This window comes from Gambusia affinis, linkage group LG12, assembly GCF_019740435.1.
Source record: "Gambusia affinis linkage group LG12, SWU_Gaff_1.0, whole genome shotgun sequence".
Taxonomy (NCBI): Eukaryota; Metazoa; Chordata; class Actinopteri; order Cyprinodontiformes; family Poeciliidae; genus Gambusia; species Gambusia affinis.
Window position 1 is genome coordinate 19,366,978 of NC_057879.1, and position 20,913 is coordinate 19,387,890.

At 36.5% G+C, this 20,913-nt stretch overlaps 1 protein-coding gene across 5 annotated transcripts in view; it reads right to left on the reverse strand.

The window, feature by feature from the left end:
* Window positions 1-1,095: 1,095 nt before the first annotated feature.
* LOC122841394 (RNA-binding Raly-like protein) overlaps window positions 1,096-20,913 on the reverse strand; it is a 57,348-nt gene continuing 37,530 nt past the window's right edge. For 4 of the 5 annotated variants that reach the window (XM_044134669.1, XM_044134667.1, XM_044134670.1 and 1 more), the window contains 8 exons: window positions 8,655-8,730; window positions 6,340-6,387; window positions 5,534-5,727; window positions 5,351-5,410; window positions 4,344-4,457; window positions 3,950-4,107; window positions 3,087-3,124; window positions 1,096-1,837 (listed from right to left, as the gene is read on the reverse strand). In XM_044134669.1, coding sequence (XP_043990604.1) covers window positions 3,092-3,124; window positions 3,950-4,107; window positions 4,344-4,457; window positions 5,351-5,410; window positions 5,534-5,727; window positions 6,340-6,387; window positions 8,655-8,730 — 683 coding nt within the window. In that variant the 3' untranslated portion in view covers window positions 1,096-1,837; window positions 3,087-3,091. The remainder of the gene's footprint in view (window positions 1,838-3,086; window positions 3,125-3,949; window positions 4,108-4,343; window positions 4,458-5,350; window positions 5,411-5,533; window positions 5,728-6,339; window positions 6,388-8,654; window positions 8,731-20,913) is intronic. The other variant, XM_044134671.1, reaches the window with a different exon arrangement.

A 20,913-nucleotide genomic window follows, 5' to 3' on the forward strand; every position in this document is an offset into this window, starting at 1 on the left:
TTTCATGACTTATTTCTGATCTGGACAGCAGTATCATTTGCAGACTCAATCATGGTGATTACAGTTTAGATTTTGTAACTTTATTGTCATTTACTAACTTAACATTAAGCTATTAGGTGGATATATCTGATACAGCAGTGGATTGGTTTTCTTATTTTCTGTCCAGAAAGACTTTTCCTGCTAAATCTAAAGGTTTGTGTTCCGGGTCCTTTCTCAAAAATTTGTTTGCTTTTGACCCAAAAATAACAGTGGAAAAGTCTAGCAAGACAGTATGTAATAGTATACAATATCCTGCATACTATTAAGCGTACTGCCACCACTCAAACACTGTGAACAACCAACATTGTTTAATATAATTGTAAGTACTGTTTCTCTATCTGTTGTTTGTAGATATTTGTAAATATTTCTGTACCATGATATTTATTTGCTATTTATTTTCATTTCTGAAAATACAAAAAGCCTACACTGGTTGATTAAAGACCCAATGTGTGATCCTGACCACATCTATGGGAGTCATTGCCTAGACTGTTGGAGATCAATGTTTGTCTTCTATTTAAGCTATTTTAAAAGAGGATGTGCTTTTGTGTTTCAATACACTACACCACAGTAACATTGTACATTCTTTGAGATTGCTGGGTTGCATTTTCTTATGGAATGTGTCTCGAATTTAGTGAAGAAAAACAGAAAAAGGTAGTTTTTTTCACTAAACAGATTAATTACTCCAACAATTTCAATGCCACATTATTTTATAAAACCTTATTTTATTTTAACGCTTTTGATACTATCTGTGCTAATGGTGAAAATAAGTGTGGAAGATGCTGTAAATGGTGCAACGTTTAGCAAAAATTATTGTTTTTTAAGCTTATGATCTGTGAAATATTTTAAAATAAAAAACTCCAAAATGTATCCTAAATATAACTGTCACAAAGTGCGCAGTAGCTCTGTCATAACACAAGCAGTGATCCCAGTTTGAGTCTGTTTCTTCTGTATTTTGCTGTTTTCAGAGAATAATACCAACGCAGTTGCTTCAAGCACAAGAGAAACTCCACAATCTGGATATGTTTCCCTAACACTGTGAAAATAAGCCACAACACATTTTCAAGGATGGGAGGCAGATTTATTTCAAAAATTGTTATCATCCAGGACTGTACAACAAATGCAATGAGTACAAATTATCTGTAATAGTCACACCTTGAACATGCTGAAAACAATTAGTCATCTTCAGATCACTATGAAAAGAATATAAATAAATTTTAAAAAGCTCCTTGTTGTGAACAGCAAATGAGAAACATGGTATGCATCCAATACAGTGTGAAACACAGTATAAATCATGAGTAGATTTCACCCAAATGTACAATGAAAACAAATCACATTGTCATCAGGTGCCAAAAAATACAAGTTTAACTTACATTCATATTCATCTCTCTCCCTGCAGTGTGGCTGAGTCACAGAAACATGAACATACAGCAAAATACAACAAAAAGAGACCATTTCATGTTCTTCCATTCACATAACTGTATTTTATATGCACAATACAGAACAATAGATGATAAGCACACAATATACTGCGTTTGTCTGCATTTTTTTTTAGAAAAGCAACCGTACTGAGTTGAGAATATTCAATGCTCTTTGCATCTTGCAGTATTCTGGAGAATATTTATATCCTGCATTTAGATAAAGCACACATCAGGAGTGTGATGTTTGGATGAGGCAAACAAGCTGCAACACGTCTGAAAACATCTTCCTCTGCTGTCAGTCACTTCCCACGTTGTTTCCTTTCACTTTAAACACACCTCCCTGATCGAGAGGATTTTGCTGGTATCCAGTGTCGCAACGTCTTTGTGGATGGAGAAAGAAAAGAAAATTAAGAAGGTGCTTTGAAATGTATTATTTTAGTCATGTGTAAATGGTGGCTACCTTGTGAGACTGTCTTGTCTCAAACATTTTACTATTCAAGATTTTTACCAATAAAGAACGCCCCTGATCATTCTTCCAGATAAAGACTCGTCTGAAATGTAATTAGCTGCTGCTGAATGACCTTTAACAGGCAGCTCCAGCTCAGGGATCCTCCAATTAGTATGAATACAAGAAAATATGCAAAGTACAAAGGGCCAAAAGACTGTCTACATATATCTCCCTACCTGCCTATGAATATTGAAAATACATTGATATTTAACTAATAACTTAATAGAAGGAAAACATAAGAAAATATCTTTCAGAATGATTTGTAAAACATTTTAAAAAGCAGTTTCTGGGAAGAAGTTAAATTTGGACACTCCCACATTTATTCACACTTTAAAGTGACTATAATTACACAAAGATATATCCCATCAGGTGCACATAACGAGAATACTTTTACTCTGTAATTTGTGGGAGTTTTTCCATTTTAAAACTTTTAAACATTTAGCTTGTGTGACTGCTGAAGTGAGAATGAATTTCATGGTAACATGCAAAGAGATAACTGGGGCCACTAGAAAGAAGATTTCACAAGTTTAGAAGGTTTTAAAGGATTAAAAGAGGCCTCATTTTTTTTTAAATCACCCATTACATTATATTTCACATACATTTGTAAATCCAGAAATCAAGATCAAAACTCTCAACTAAAAAAGCTAAACTGATCTGAGCGTATAAATCTATTTTGTCGAAAGAAAATCCCAAGATAAAAGATTTCTGTTCTCGGGCACTTGAGTACAACAGGAATAAAATGTCAGGCAAGCGCTAGATTGACTCTTATGGCCATTTGTACCCATAAAGTAAATCAGGGGAAATTTAAATGTCATTTGATGAAAAGTGCGGATGTTAGAGGGTTCATATCCGTCCTTATTCCCAGGCAGCCATCAGTGGTAGCTGCAGAAAAATGGGCCTTACATTTTCACCCAGATGAATAAAACACAGTGTCATTTAGAAGAACACTGAGTAAAGTCTCAAGCTGTTTAATTCAAATTCTCTGTCTCCTTTAAGATAGATTTAAACATTTAAAATCTTGAACTGTTTCTGTGACTTTCATTATCTCTAGACACCTACAGGTACTTTTCAAAAGAAATAAGTAAGAGAGTTATATTGATAAAAATGACGTAAATACTGACCTTATTCAGTTGTCAATGTCCGATATGTGGTTCTCTATCTGCAATACAAGCAATTGAGGCATCAGTGCAATAATCTATAGATATAGATATTCTTATGTATTTTATTCAGCTGGTTTTGTAATTTAAGAAAAAAAAGTATGAGGTATAAATGCAATTTTACTGTTTTATATGATCAGGCTGTAGATGTAAACTTAATTCTGAAAATTGAATGAGAGACTCCCTTATGAAACAATTTTTGTATTTTTATTTAGGAGGCAGACAGGCATCCCCACTCTACCAACATCTATTACATCTCAATTTGACGTAATGTTTTTACAAGGTTATCAAGAATTTCAAAAACTTTCTGAAGACATGGAGTATTTAACATGACCAAGTCAAAATTCACAAATATGTGCTTTGCCAAACTATGTGAGGAGTTGTTTTATTGGTAAATATTACCATAAAAAAATAACTGGTAAAGAAACCACTGCTTAAAATTTATACAACTAGATGGCTTCAGGTTGTGCCTCCAATCAAACAGTTTTTATCTTGCATAAGTTTAAGGTGCTATTAATATCAAAAAAGCATTGAAATCACTTCCTTTTTGTGTTTTCAGAAATTGTCTCTATTAGGATATATATTCTAAATTGTACAAAGAAATGTATCATATCACACAGAAGCATAAAACGGTTCTGTTTTAGTTACAATTTTTCATCACCGGTCTTTGTACCACTTGGTACAGGTTTAATATGAGTGACTGGGCACAAATTCAACTCAGACTACCATTTCTGTTCATAGTCAAAGACGGTACATTGCTTTCATTTGAGAAAGTGAACAACCCACTCACTCCTCGCAGAGAGAGACTACCTGCATCGGCTCCTCACCATGTCGCTGGTTCCTTCATCTTCAAAGTCATCCTCGCCTCCGTCCGTCATCTCTCCTGCCTCTACCTCAGCTGTTCCCTCCACCTCCTCTCCTCCGGAGTTGTCTTCGGCATCACCATGGAGACGATCACACACCTCCTCCTGTTTCCTCTGCATCTCTGGCAAAAGACAACGCAGACAGTGAGAGGCCGATGCCAGAACAAAACAGTTTTTTTTTTGTTTTTTTTTTTTCAGTTTTATAGAAGCAACATTTCCAAATTAGTTTGCCTCTTTGTTTGTGTGTCTTTGTTCAATACTTTAAATTATGCAAACACTTTTTGTCTCTTCCAGTTAATATACTGACAGGCGCTCCTACATCAGACAGGTTCTGCCCTCCCTCTCTGTTGTTTCTCACCGTTCTCGGAGCGATGTTGCCTCTCAATCTTTTCCAGCCTTCCCAGCAGTGAGTCGATCTTTGTCTTGATCTGCGACAGCTCCTTCTTGATGGTTAGGAGCTGGTCTGTCTTCACTGTGAGCACACATACATAAAGTTATAAAGCATAGTTAATGTGAGACATTAACTTCACCAAATGCACATCAAAGACCTTTTAAAACCCCTTAAGACCTAAGTTTCAAATCTCTACCTGGGTATTCTTGCTTATTTTAATTGTACGCAGTCCTTTCAAAGTGCTATAAGAAAATATATTTGCCCTTTTATCCATAACAAATGGAACTTTTAATTTCTAGCAGTAATTTTTACAATTTACCGTTTATTAAAGGAGTGCCCCTCAGATTAATTTCACTCCCTGCTACGTTGAGAATGAAATTACTGTAATTACAGAATATTTGTTGGAAAGCCCAACATCTCACCTTTCAGAAACGGTTGAAATTTTTCAGATAGTGCAAAGTGTGGCGGAATTACGGTACTGCTAATTTGACTGGATTGTCGCTGATAGGTTCATTCTGGAAGGTTTTAAGTAAAACTGAAAGCGGAAATCAACAAACATTATATGAAACGATTTGATTTGAAGTGTGACTGTTTTTGAATATTTGATTTCTTTATTGCAGATTAACAGCTTACCTGGAATAAAAAGCATTTTGAACAACCTTATTGTGGAATAAAAAAAACATCTGTAAAATTTTTGAACCTGGTAAAGGAATAAAGCTATATTGATGTGAGAGAAACACCAATCAATGGAACTTTCTGTCCCATATTTAGGTTTCAGACACAATTCTAGGAATATTTTAATCACATTATGATTCAATAATATATATATTTTTATCTTTATAGCACCATGTAGAAAAAAGTTATTTCATGGAAAATAGATCAAAATAAATAGGAAAGAATTTTTGAAAATGGTCAAATGCTGCTATAAATATAGGTAATTTTGTCACTTTAATATTTTACTCAAATTTACTTACTTTTTTTCATTTGCAAAGCCTTTGTTCCCTGGTCACAGCTTTTACTTTGGCGAGTACATTCTTTTAAGGAAAACAACACAAACAACACCAAAGTTGTAGCAATCCATAATAATTAACTCTCTCCAAGCAAAGCAGAAAAAATTAATTAGTGGAATGAAAAAGGGGGAGAAAAAGTAAACATACGTTTAGGACCAGTGATGGACGAGCCAATGTTGATTGCTCGGGAGGATGAAGTGGAGGAGGAAGAGGAGGAAGAACAGGCTCTGACCGGAAAGGAGGATTTGGCTCTGCGATTGGATGGAACAACTAGCCGAGAACGTTTAATGGGGATGACGGCTCGGGTCGGGGGCACCACGCGGCCGTGGTACTCGAAGAGTCTGAAGGCACAAGAAACCATCAAGCTGGGAAACAGAAATGTTTAAACAATTCTAAAATGTAAAAAAAGAAAAGATGTCTTACATGGAGGAAAGTAACTCATGGTGGACTATAAACAAAAAATGCTGTTTATTGCCCCATTCACTTAGAGTGAGACGAAAAAAAGACTCAAAGTATAAAGGTAGACTTTAAAACTGCCACAATCCACCTCAACTTGTTAAAACAAGCAAAATTTCCCTTAAATTTCACAGAAAACTGCAGATTTCAACTCTCCTATAAATAAGAAACCAGGGAAGAAGTAAACAAGCTGCTTAAAATGTCAAAAGTAAGGAACGGTCTCTGCCTCGCTGGCGCAAATGACCAGCCAGGGGACTATCTGACATTCTACGGATAAAAGCATCATTAGCAAGCCCAATGGAGAAGGGGAAAAAAACCCTCCTCAATATGACATTCATTAAGGCTATGATAATGCATTTACTACTCAGATGGAAATGAGGGCTATTCTGAACAAAAAATGGAAAATTGGCAGGAAGGATTTATTCACTAAAGGGCAAAAATATCACAAGAGAGACACTTGCTGACAAAGAAGTGATAGGTTGAAGCTTTTTGCATACCTGCTGTAGAAATCATCTCTGTAGTAGTCATAGTCAAACTCATAGCCACTGTGGACAAAAATAAAACAAGCGTTATTTTCATTGTGTTCTGTGCATACATTAGGAACAAGGGAAAAAAAACAAAAACGGAGGTAAAATCTGGAACATTGGCATTTAGGCTGAATAATGTATTCAGTGGTGTTTTTAAAGTAAGAGGCTGACATTTTGGGAAAATACCATCATCTTATTAAAGTTTTTATAAGAGAAGACTCTTGATTTGAGTATACATGAGGTGTACTGTCACTCAAAAGGGTTTTAAAAGCATATGTTACTTTATTTATGTAGACCAGTTCTTTTGTGATTAGGATTAATATAGATGTCAGGAGCATTAATAATATTTGAAAAACTTTTTTTTTTTTTTTTTTTTGAGAATTCAGTGAGGAAGACTATCGGTCACTGAGGTGACAAAGAATCTAATGGTCACAAAGACACAGCTCCAGTTCTAACTTGTGGAATGATCAAGAATGTGACCAGATAAACACGGTGGTCTGCATGAATTTAACTGAAATACAGCCGAGAGATTGTCAGATTGTGAGAAACAAAGTTTTAGACTGTACTCCAAACATCATTCTAGGAGAAACACAAACAAAAGTCACCATGCGACTAACACCATTTCTACTGTGAAGCATGGTGGTGGCAGCATCATTCTGAGATGGTTTTTTATACCAGAAACTGATAAACCAGTCTGCATACAAGGCAAGATGACAGCAGCCATATATATAGAGAGAGATAACCTGCTTTACAGTGCTCTGGACCTCCGGCGAAGACCATATTTCAACACAGAAATGACCTGAGGCAAACATTCAAAATATCAGCAGAAGGCTTCTGGAGTATCCTGTAAATGTCTTTTAGGGGTGCAGACAGAGCTTGGACTTAAATCAGACATCAGTGTGCTGAGGCTGTCCATCCAACCTGACTGAAGTTGAGAAAATATACACAGACAAATTGTAGAAAATACCCCAAAACAGGTCTGCCACCCAAGAAACATACCATACCAAGAAACGTTTGAGGCTGTGATTGCTGCCGAAAGTACCTCAAATAAGAACTAAGCCATTGCTGTGAATACTTATGTGACAATTTGAATTGTTTACATCAAAAAATCCAGATGTATCTGAAAATATATGTTCAGTTTGCCATTTTGGGCTAGTTTGCACTGGATCCCTGAACTGACTGCTGTGTTGCTTAGTATTCATGATGCTGTTTGTTCACTAATGTTGTCTAACATACATATGAAGCCTTCAAAGCCCAACTGTCATACTGTCTGAATTTCTACTTTGCTTATTCATTTTTTTGGCTACTAATATACGCCACAGTTTTCAACTTTTTATTTCCATAGCTGCATTTGAAAATCCTGCATCTGTTTCTTTCCATTTCACATTCCACATTGATCACATACAAACTGCAATAAAGTAAAGAAAAAGCTTTTAGCTGTTATGTGACAAATTGTGAAAAAAAAAAATTATTACAGCTGACATCAGAAATTTGCAAACATTCTTGTCTGACAATTTGCTTTTTCTCATCTTGAGAAGGTGATTGAACTATACTGGTTTTTATTTAGACTGCAATTTAAATACTAATAAGTGCTTTGTTGTAAAATAGCATAAAATAAATTAATTATGCTATTTTGCATAGTAATAAAATATATAACTTTGCAGATACAATTAGCATTATGTTGCTTTGAGGTGTTAATGTGGTGGAGTACAGAAACAAAAACATTTTATTTCTCTGCATTATTTCTTTGGGCTTTTTCTAGACTAATGTTTTTTTATTGTTCTATCTGCTTGATTTTGCATTCAAACAGGCACGATTTACAAAATATGAAAGCATCTTTTAATAATAACAGGAACATTTCACAATCCAAACCCCACCCTCAAAAGTTTCACCTCCATCCTGCAGTAAATTATTATCCACAATGTTCTGTGTTTTCACAGAAACAACAAAAAGTCCAAAAAGTTCCCCGTATCTTCTGCATTAATTAAGATAGATTAAGATAAGTCAACAAACTTGTGCCTTCATTCAACATTTCTACAATAAAAACAAAACAAAAAAAATCATTACTAAAAAGCTATAACAAAAGGTGACTTGTATTTTTGTGTTTGGTTTTTTGCTTGTAAAGAAAAGGGAAGACGTGTAACATACGCAAAGAGAACATTAAAAAGCACCAACATAGAGTTCCCCATTTCCTTCTCTTTGACTGCAGACAATGAGAAGATGATCCGAGTTGACAACAAAAAATTTTAAATGAAACACTGAAATAATATAAACCCATCACACACCTGTAAATGGATGAGAGAGGTCTCTTGGAGAGCATCTTCGGTCTGTATGGTTTTGGTTCTCCTGCCATGTTGATATCTGGAAGTTAACACATTTATTAGCGTGTCACCCTACAATTCAGACAAAACATGTCATCAGCAGGGATGCCATGTCAGCTTTAGGTTTTTAAATGATCAATCTTAAGCTTAGTTCTTTTTTCAGCAAAACAGAACCACTGTATAATGCTACCACCACCATGCTTAACAGTAAGTATTAGACTTGAAAGCCTTCCATTTACATTCTTTAATCCAAAGAATGTAAACCATTAAAAAAAAAATTCTCACAGTTGGGGTGTGCTGTGGTGGCGTAGGGGATAGCGCGACCCGCATTTGGAGGTCTTGAGTCCTCGATGCGGCCGTCGCAGGTTCAATTCCCGGACCCGGTGATATTTGCGGCATGCCTACTGTCATATAAGGGACAGTAGAGCCCACAAAAGACCCCCTAGTGGGAAATAAAATTCTCACAGCAACTTTTAGCTTTGATTAAATTTCAAAAATATAAATTTTGCTGCCATAGATTCTTTCTTAGTCTGACCCTCTGAGGTTATGGTTATCTAAAACTTGTTTAGTTAACTAGTCTATGACATAAATAAGTGTTGGTGGTTCTTCGCACACATCCTTTCCCATTTTATTTCATTTGGGAGCTGTAATGCCGGTCAGATGTTTGAATCTTGGACATTTTTAGGTGATCTGACATGACAATAATCTCAAATTTACATTCAGATTTGGGAGGGATAACACAGACTAGGGTTATGTTTCTGTAAAGACATGAACTCGACTGAGCTTAAAAGTCTTAAAAGTTAGTTTATAATAATGTGTTTCAACATTAATTTGGAACTTTTTCATGTAGGCAAAAGTAAAATAAAAAAACCCCCCTCAAAATTAAAGTAATTGTCTGTGGGAGAATAAAGTTTAAATTTAAAGTAAAACTGGAAAAAAGACACAGGAAGACATACAACCAATTTAAAATGCAAATCAATAATCTTCAAATTGTGGGAATCTGGAGAAACCAGTCAGATAGAACAGGAAAATGTTTGGGATACAAACAAAAACCTACAAAAACCTTCAGCTGACTTACAGGACTATCTAGAAAAAAGCAGCGCGACTGCTTCAAGGAGACAGTTGAAGATAAACGAGAGCAACACATGATCCAGAAGAATGGCATTACTAAGCTGGTGCTACAAAGCATTCTGCTTCCAATATGCTGAGTGATGATAGTGACCAACCTAAAAGCCAGATTAGACCAAAACTGAACTTCTTTGGCATGACAAGTTGATTACTGATGTTTTGGGAATGTGGAGCTTAAAAATGAATTCAGCAAGTTGTAAAACTTGCACTCATCATCCGGAAAGCTGCGAATAAGACGTTCTTGAACGCTTCAAAATGAGAATTATTCCAAACACAACCCGAGATGACCTTTTGACTGAGCTACTTTGGGGAGTTTTTTGACAGAAAGTCTCTAACGATGTCTGGAAAGTATCAGTGCTTCTCTCATCCTGACCACATCAATTTGTGACCTTATGATTTAAGTTATGCAAAATGACGATCATTAAAGCACACCACATCCATTTGGTCCACATCCAAATTGTCTGGCTTTATACAGGCGTAGTCAAAGTCTGGATGTAAAAACTGATTGAAATACTGTAGGCTGACCTTGAACAGGTCTTTAATGCTAAAAAAAAAAACAAGCTTCAAATATGGCTCAGCCAAAACAATTCAGCAAGAAAGAGTGAATCAGATTGAAAGACTACAGCCAGTTTTCTGAAATGCTTGGCGGGACACAACCAGCCATTAGGTTGCATTTCAAATTTCTTTAAATTATAACTGAATGTTTTCAACAAGTACACTCTGTTTAATATTAAGTTCAGAAATGCTATTTTGGATTTATATAGTTTTAACTTGCTTGAATAACAACTCAGATCCTGAACATTTTCTGTTTACAAAGTTGTTAAAAAGATGCATTGTCACAACAGGAAGGAAGCCAAAGTTTGAGATGGCAGTGAATTTCATTAATGGAAAGAACCAGATTATGCAAGACAGAAAGAAAGCTCAAAGTCAGTGTTAGGACAGAGTGGGAAAAAAAACAACAACAAAGAAATCTCCTTTAAGTGCATTAGTGAGAGTACTGTGACTGATCTGTATGCTGGTCACGGCTCCCATCATGACTGACATCCCCTCTCTACCTGCCAAGAACTGTGCTGCATTAAAGCCGGCACGTATCATTGCATTCAGTCTGTCAAGCTTGCTGTCAGCGCCTGTGCTCCAAATCAGCTCAATATTCCCTGAGTGCTGCTCAAGGACATATACAAAAACACAAACAACCTTTTTAAAAAACTCACTAATGATAAAACATCTGCAGCTCTTGGGATTTGGCTGTAGAAACATGCCACAACAGGATCTGAAGTTAAGTGAATGTACCTGAAGGTGAAGCAAGTGCAAAAGATGATAATAAGTCCTCAGCTGCAATGTTCTGAACTTATGAATTAGAAAGCCTCTTAGATATGTTTCCATTTTCCTCCGGTGTTTCTTTTCTTTCAGGCTCACATCAAGACAACATCTAGATCTTTCCAAATACTTTCTGTAGACTCGCCACAGTGCATCCTTCCTCATCTACTCTCTTTCTTTAGATTGCCTTTATTTCCTCTTCCCATCCCTAATGGACTAATGGAGTGGGGACATGTCGGCAGCTCCGAGGTGCTTGGGGACAGCTGCACCATTATTATTAGGACAGAGGAAGATGTGAGCAAGCTTCACATTGTTAGAGCGTCTTCTCCTCTAGTTCCCCACTAGGATTAAAAAAGAGTGAGCGGGGCACTAAAAAGCACTCTAAAACAACCACTTCCGTCCCTCCACCTCCTGGCAGACACACACACACACGCCCACACACACACACACACACACAGAGCCCCTGATTAATTACAGTCATTACTCTAATCATAGTCAAAAGTGGCATGAATATGGGTGTGTGTGCTTGCAGACAGACTTGTTTAGCCGAGCATCCATAAAAGTTGAGACTGGATGAAGAGCACAATGAGACTGTGTTGCTAAGCAATAGCCACTTAGGACTTGATGGATATTGTAAACTATGAGCAGCATCACATTGAGGGGGGAATTAACAGGCTATTTATGATTGATGAACTGGTTGGCTGCAGCAGGAGCTGGCAGCTAACTCAAGGTGTGACAGAGAAGTATGAGAAAGTTGACTATTCCCAAAGCGATTAACTATTGAGAGGTTCTCTTGCTCAGGACACATTGCTTGAAAAACAGCTTTAAGGAATCACTTTTAGACTCTGATATCGGTAACGCAAAACAGCAGAATATTAGTCCCTTTAAGAATTAAGAAGTTATTCATTCAAACTGGAAAAGATTACAACACCCATTAAACAATGAATTCTTTCTTGTGAAATGTTCACATAATGAAGTCTGCACTTACTTTTTATGTATGTTGGGAAGACAAAGTAATTAAATTGTACTTCATAAAAAATAAGATGTACCTGGAGAGAACCCACACACAAACTTTATCCAGAAAAATTAGGGTGGGATTGGAACCCATAATCTTCCTGTTGCAAGGCAATACCACTACCAGCTGCTCCAACCCGTCTTATTAGCTGAAATAATTTGATTGGGACACTTCAGCTAATTGCTAACAACAGTCTGAGAAAAATGTGCTAAAATCCTCAGTTTAATCTGTTAAATGTTTAACGAGTTTCTTGCTTTTCAAACATTTTAAGGTTGCCAAACAATAACTCTGCGAAGGATAAAATATGATTAGCAAAATAAGGAAATCACTCAATCAGAATATCTTGCACAAAGGTTTGCAAAGACTATAACACAGAGCACCTGCAACACAGGAAGCTCTTTCAGATTTTAAGATCTGACCTTCGGATTTTAGCACAAGTTTTTTTATTTTTTTTACAGGCTGCTGTGAGAACTAAGCTTTTTATCTTTTGTTTCTTGCAGCTGCAGACTGAGCTCTGACAGATAACCTACAGAGTGGCAAAGCAGAGAGAGCTTATTCCACACAGTGTCCATAGGCATGATAAAATATATTGCAAATACCATAAGGTTCAACAGTTATAAGACTTTAGCAAGATACAAAACATCCCATTAAAACCTCAGTAAAATTAAAAGCTGGGCTTTGTTTCAGCTCTTTTTTTCCATTTCTGAGTTTTTTATCTAGTCTTCGGTACATTTGTTGGCAATTGGGCAATTTTTTTTGTAGCAGTTGTTATGTTCAGTTCTGATCCATTTTTTTTTAAAAATATGTTCTCTCATAATCCTAAAGCACATGTTAGAACAGTTCAAATATGTAAAGATTATCAGTCTCTTTCTTACTGCAGAGTCACATCCTTTCAGATCATATAACAAGAAAGGATGTTGCCTATTCTATTGTGACATTTTAAGGTCTATTAAGATTTCTTTTAGTGTCCTGCTGCCCGGGCTAAACTGCTTGGAAAGCCAGACCAGACTATGTTAGTAGATGCTGTCAATATCTTCCACCTGTAGACTCATAAATTATTTTGAAACATCTTCAAATCTTTTACCAGGTTTGGTTGAGTTTGATAAAATCTGTTGATTCTACAAACTGAGGAGCACAGCAAACTAAACATCTTACGTCTAAACAGCTAAGAAGAAATGCTCTCATCACACGTACAAACCAAAGCTACACACTTGGTGTAATTTAGGAGAGTCTGCGAGGTTAAAGTGCCTGCTGTTCTCAGACACAGAGGGCTGTATCCAGGTCTTAAATCTCCTTCCTTTGGGAGGACATGGTATTGTCAATAATGAGACCAACCAGTTAATGAGTTTTTCTTTCACTCATTATAATTTATTCCTTATAGTTTGATTCTTGACAGAAAATGGCAGAATTTCCAATTGGGATGATGGAAATCTTCATTACATTAATTTGCTGGTCGTTAGACTCTACTAAACCTTGTTTGTAAAAAGGAACATTAAACTTTAAATAGAGAAGTAAAAGGACAGAAGGCTTGGATTAAAAACACAATGGATTTCATTTTGCACTTAATATTTAATTGAAGATGCTGTGTTCCCTTTTTGGTCTCACTATAATGAGGGATTATGTCCAAATGGAAAGCTGCTAAAATAAAAAAATTGCTGTACAAAATGTCTTTGGCTATTGATTTGCAGTAATTTGTTTCTCAATCCAGGCTTTCTGAAAGTATAAAACCTTTTACCATATTCTACATGCTGTGCAGGAAACGTTGACATTCTCTAACTCTACATTTCTACTAGCAGGGATACTTGAAGGTCACTTTTACTTATTTACTTCACATTTTATTTATCTTGGTTCTTTTTCTGCTCTATTAACATTCATTTGAATTCTCCGTATTTCCGTCATAAACTCAAATGTTTTTTTTTTTAAATAGCAAGAATTGCTGACAAATAGCGCTGCAATAAGGTACTGGGTTTAAATCCTGGTCTACATGGAGTTTAAATGGTTTGGTTCTCTGGCGTCCTCCCAGTCCAAAAGCGTTGACTGTAGTTTGTCCTGAGTGTGTGTGTGTGTGTGTGTGTGTGTATATATGGTTGGATATAATCACCAGCCCTCCCTGGAGTCAAAGACAAGCAGATATAAACAATGAACTGATGAGAAGTAATTGAGGGACCATTTCGCCTAACTGTGGCATTAACATCTTTTGTATCAATGTCAGTTATTTTTTTACCTCCAGTTATAATTTCATGTACTGGTTTAAAGAAAGTCCCATCTGGATTATCAATTTAGTTTCCTTTTAATTTTCATTTTATTCTCAAATAGTCGGTTTTTAAATTAGTTATACTGTTTTTTATAGGACCAGCTCCAGGTTTATGAGATTCCAGTGCAACTTTATCCGTCTCCAACAGAAAAGATGAGTTTTTATCCATCCAAACCGGATCCCTGAAGAAGACAACTATCTCCACCTCAGGGCTCCTGACTCACTTAAGACTCATTTATATTAATGAAGCCGAGCCTGTGAGTATATTGCTCTGTTAGTGAGGCCGTGTTTATCTCTATTAACTTACCTCTGCGCGCCCCAGAGTGGTGATTATTAGATGAACTGGGCAAACGCGAACACATTAATCTCAATACCTCCAACTGTTAATTCAGATTGTTTTGAACCAAATATACACAAAAGTGTCAGAGGTTCAACGATGTATAAACTGTTTAAAGACTGTTTAAAATGTTGTGACATTATGACCATAAACTTTTGTTCTTCTTCTTAGGAGTTTATTTAAAAGACCAACACAAAGTAGTGCACAAATTTGAAAGATCGCCTTCAAATATTTTGCAAATAAATATCTGATAAGTTTGGTATGCATTTGTATTTATGCCCCCTGAGGAAATATTTTTGTAGAACCATATTTAGTTTCAGCTACAGCTACAAAGCATTTGCACATCTAGAGACTGAATTTTTAAAATTCTTCTTCTTTCTTTTAAAATAGCTAAAGCAGTGCTTCTCAATTCCAGTCCTCAGGCCCCCCTGCTCTGCAAGTTTTAGATGTACCTCTACTCCAGAGCAGCTGATTCAAATGATTGCATGACCATCAAGTGCTGCAGACACCTGTTAATCACCCACATATTCAATCCAGCTGTGTGACAGAAGGGAAACACCTAAAGCACGCAGGGCAGGGGGGGGCGTGAGGACCAGAATTGAGAAACACTGAGCTAAAGTGAGATTAAATGGAGACCATCCAAGAACTTCAATCTCCAAGACTTAGGTTTGAACTTTAATGGGTTAGAATGGCCTAATGGATTAGACCATTCTAATAAATTAATCTGTTGCGTGCTCACGGTACTGCTGGAAAGTGAAACCCCACCCTAATCTCATGACTTTTTAAAACTCTTAAGCTTGGCACACGAATGTGCAGTTTCAAAAAGCACAGTATCAGAACATGTTGCACTAATAGAGCTCAGCATCATTAAATCTTAATGTTAACTCACACCAAGTGATTCTGGTTACATGCCAGACTGCTGGACTTGTTGCTGCATCCCCACAGGATCCCAGTCCAACAATACACAGCGGGTTACAGCAATTGATGAGCTTTTTATTGGAGTCAAACGCTGAAAAAGGGAGGAGGAAGAGGGCAGAAAAGAGACAGCTGAGAAAACTCATAAATGTGTAAAAAAATGGAAGGATTAATCGTCAGTCCCAGCAGGGTTCAGACTGCATGATGTTGCCAAAAAACATCAGAGGCTGCTTCATGTGTACAGCAGGTTATCTTTAGAGGTTCAACTTGAGTAACTGTAAAAACTGCAGTCTTTCTGCTGCACCAAATTTATTTTATTTTAACTTCTTATTTTTGGAATAAAGTTTCTCTTACTAATGACCACTGATTTAAGCTCACAGCCAGAGATAAACAATATTGGCCAAGATGTGAACCTGGTTTGCACCAAACATGTCTTCTGTCCAGTCATTTGGTGGACAGAAGAAACACATCCACGTAGTCTGATGCTGCCACCACCATGTTTCAGGGTAAAGATGTGCTCACAATGGATTGTTTCCATTTTTAGGTGGACAAGAATGTAAGTTTGCAGTTGTGCCACACTCTTAAATGAAATTACGCACATGTGGAGGGTTTTTAATAAGATGACTTCAGAAAGTGGGTTGGCGGCACTGGATTTTATTTAATTGTTTCTGTTGAGCCAAGCACAACTTCCAGGGAAGTTACTTTAACATTGATCATTAGACTTTAGGTCTTCTGCTACTATTTTGTCGTTAAGCCAGAGTGAAGCAGCGGTGCGCTGTCTAAACATGTAACACATACACGGCCTTGTGGTAAATGCTGTTTGGGAAATAAAACAGGGGAGGCTGTTTCCTTCCTCCTCTTTTGGCTGAACAGAACTTTTGGCAGAAATTGGATCACTCATTGCACAGAGGAAGCTCCATCGCCTCAATGACACGCATCCCAAGAGCAGGTGAGCTGTGTTTGATTAAGAGATCATCCAGGGTACCTGCATGAATGCAAATGTGCACCTGAGGGACGCCCTGCATGACACCGCTCCACAGATTCCATCTACAGCCTGTAAATCTGACAGCTGGGACTTGTATTAATCTCCCATCATGGTTCAAGGGCAGAGGGCTCTTTTATTGCACCTGTGACTGTCAGCTCGCTCTGGGCTCAGAGACCGACAGCTCCGATCGAGGAGAAGGCAGAGTGAGTGGGAGTGGGCTGCAGCTGTAGGTATAATTTTATGTGTATTCAAGCATGGAGACCTTTACTGTAGCTGTCAAAACAAATAAGGATTAAATCAGTTTGACGTACACGTTACAATTATACCATAAGTTAGGCACATTTTCTCACGTAAACAACATTTACATAGTCAATATATCAATTTGTCTGAGCTTGTAAGGTTCTTGAGTGAACTAAAAGATCATTTGAAACAAAATTAGCATTTTTCTTTAAACTAAAACTGGGATAAATACACAAGGCAAACCAATTTGCCTCTCTACAGCCCATTTGAGGTAGAATTTACCGACCTAAAATCTAAATGCAGAGCCGAGCTCTGTGAAGTTTTCTTTTTTTAAAGCAAGTAGGGCTGTGTTTCTCCTGACTCATCAGTCAGGCACAGGATGTATCCTTGGACATGCTATACAGCACATATAAATACTGCAGTTACTTTCCCTTACCTTGGCTGCATCATATTTTAATGAAGCTGAATTCTTAAGCAGTTCTTTCCAAAACCATAAATTAATTGAGATATAAGCTTGAAAGGTTTCAGTTTCTGGAAAAAAACCTATATCTTATTAGTTTTCTTCAATGCATCTAAAGCTGAAGCATCCTAAGCAGTACCAGAAACTGCTTTTCTTCCATTTCCAAATGGCTTTTTGACCTCAGAACAACCTACATTCTCATTTTCCCTCTAAGTGCTTCAAAAAGATAAAAAACCTAAATCCATACAAATTACTTTGTTAGTTTAGTTACTGTATCCTGACTATAAAATTGAAGTCATATTTAAAAAAATGTTCTATCATCTTTGCAACCAACATTATGCTCCTTTATGAGACTGAGATAAAAAATTTTTTTACCATTTTTGTGCAGCAGTGACCTTCCTTTAAGCCTTTTTGAGTTTTTCTAAGGTAATTTTGATGTATGGAAAGTTGAAGTTTCAACACATCAAAAAAAACTCAACACTCGGCTCTGGTGTAATCTGATGACAGCACTCAAACCTCACTGATTGACTGGAATCGACTTGTTGTTTTCAGCTTTCAGTCTTTTCAGGTGGATGTTTTTGTTTAAAAATATACACACTCACAAACAAATACATCCATGCTACCTTACAACACGAGTATCGATTTTTTTTTTTTTATCAACCCACAATAAGCATATTGTCATAACCTGACAATTCAGATGATTTAAACTTTCATCTTTCCTCTAGCTGCTAAAGGATTTCCATCTTCTTCCATTTTGGCATCTTTTTATTATGATGCAATAACTTGGCTTTTATGTGCAATGCTGTGAAACACATGAATCTGTGAGTCCGGTACTTCCACATGTCCACAGGCTCATTAATCCCAGCAAGCAGCTGGAAAACAAACTGGCAGCTGCTTGAAACCACTTGTACATCTGTTCAAAAAAGCCAGCTGTCTCCCTCATGAGGTGACTGTAGAAACATGGATCTTTAAAAAATATATTTGGAGTGCAACATTGTCCATATTCCATACATCCAGCGTTCCTGCACATGTTTTATTCCAAACTTCCAGACTCAAATTTACAGTTCTCAGTCCTCATTATCCATGAATTATGAATTTGTGGAAGATATTTCTGCAGTGACCAGGCTTTAAGTTCAGAACCTCTACATACCAGAGATAGACAGAAAGAACATGGAAGGAAGGATCCCATTTGACCTAAATATACCTGAATGTCATTGTTTTACAGATTGCTTAGAAATTATGTGACTTATTAACATGCACATCAATGGGAATACTTCTTAATAAAGATAAGTCTTGTTCAACATTTGGATATCCAACCCATCAGAGCTGAAGTTTCCAAATAACATATGAAACTCCATGAACAAATATCCCTTCAGCAGTCAATATTCAGTTTGATAGGTAGCGTGAGCCTTGCTCACAAAATTTCAGTAACGTCAAATATTTTATTTCTAAAGGACTAATTAAGAAGTTTGAGAAAATTCAAAGTATTTTTGAACAACTTCAACAGAATCCCTGGACGTGCACATCACAACTTTAGGCAAGTTACTGAAAAAGAATGACAAACAAACTTTGCTGCAGATCAAAAAGCCTTTTTGAATTGCTGGACCTCGTTTGTATACAGAGACATTTAGTTACTGAAAAACAAAACAGAATTTCAAGGACGCTGAAATCTTATAATGTTTGCTTTGATTAAAGTTAGATGTGTCTTAGCATTACAGTTTTCAATTGCACTTACTATAAGGATTTTTTTCTTATTAGTTCTGTTATGTAAATGTCACCAACGTTTTAAAGAACATTTTTGTGCTGTAAATAAATAAAAAAAATCTTCATCTTTAATTGCTAATCACTAACCTGTGAGAACAACAGTTTTTGTAATGGCTTTAATGTTATTAGATTCTCCCTGAACTTGTCAAACTCATAAGATATTTAAAATAAACAAGATAAATGAAACAACAGTTTTATGAAGATGTAAATCTGTTATTTTCAACAAGCTTCATGCAGAATCAAGATCAGCTCATAGGAACTGCAGATAGACAAGCTTACTGCCTTCTGAAAAACACCATTTTGTCACAGTGCAACCTAAAAAAAAAACCAATGCATTTTATCTGGACTTTATAAACTAAAAATGTGGTGTATAGCTTTTAAGTAGAAGAAAATTGAGATATTATTTTAATTTTTCACAAATAAAAATTTCAAAGATGCATTTTGTTCAGATCACTTTACTCTGATACCTCTAGATAAAACCAATCTTTAGTAAACATAGTCCGCCTGTATTTAATTGAACATACATTCTGCAAAGGCTTCATAACAAAACAAACTGTCTGGCATAGCTAACACCTTGAACTCCCAACAGTGAAACATGGTGTAGCTGCATCATGCTGTGGGAATGTTTTTTTTCCAACAGGAACAAGAAAACATGTCCAGGAAGAAACTTTACTGAGTTGGAGTTTCACCTTCCAGCAGGACAACAATCCTAAACATGCAAGCAGAGGAACGGCTTAGATCAAAGTCTCCTTTTGTGGCAGAAGAAGCCAATCCACGTAAATCCAATGGAAAACATGCTGTGAAGCTTTAAATTGTTGTTGGCAGACTCTTCATCTCAACTAAGTTTGAGCTTTGACAAAGAATATGATTTCAGTCTGTAGATCTGCAAAGCTGGTAGGAATGTAACTTGGATGCCAGTTCCTTTAGATGTTTATTTGCAAACCATGTTAAAATATATACATTTTCTACACTTCACAATTACCGTGTTCTTTGTGTTGGTCTATCAAATAAAATACATCACCTAATTTTGCATGCAATAAATAACCAATGTGTGATTAAAATCTGAAACAAACAGGGAGGCTTCTCCTGTAATAATTACAATAGAATATTCTGCATTGTAATTATAGTACATCCACCTATATCTATTTTAGGAATAAGTGATTACTATGTACAGAATGTATGCAAAGTGCATGTAAAAATACAACACCCTGCTTATGTGAGGCCAGAGACCAGGAGTATCCTGAATTGCCTGACGTGACGGTTGAATGCAGGGCATATGAGGTTCATTAATACTATGCATTATTCATTTAATCACAGCTATATTACCCACGCAAAAAAAGTCTGTCAGCACCGGCACGCACAGGAGCACACACACCTGGAGCTGTCATGTGCATCCAACCCTCTGAACAGCTCCTCTTTCCTGAAAGGGTGACAGCCTGAGTGCTCATTTCACTCACAAAACAAGCAGATTAAGGCTGCAGTCAGCAAACACGCTACAATACAGGCAGCAGTCTCACTGCCTATCAACATAACATCTGTGTACACAGGAAAAGAAAGCATGTGCTTGGATAAAGCGCTGCTAGTGTTGATGCAAGATTTGCATCATTGCTTGTTCTTCTTGTGACAAAAGAATAAAGAGCTCCTGAATAATTGAAAACAAACAAAAAATTGTTTTGGCATGTTAAAATAATAATATTACACTTAATGGCAGAGCTCAGGCTCTTCAATCCGGAGATTATTATTAGAATTAGAAGAAAATCCAACATGAACAAACGTAAAAACGTGGTTAATTAACTTTTTTTATCTTT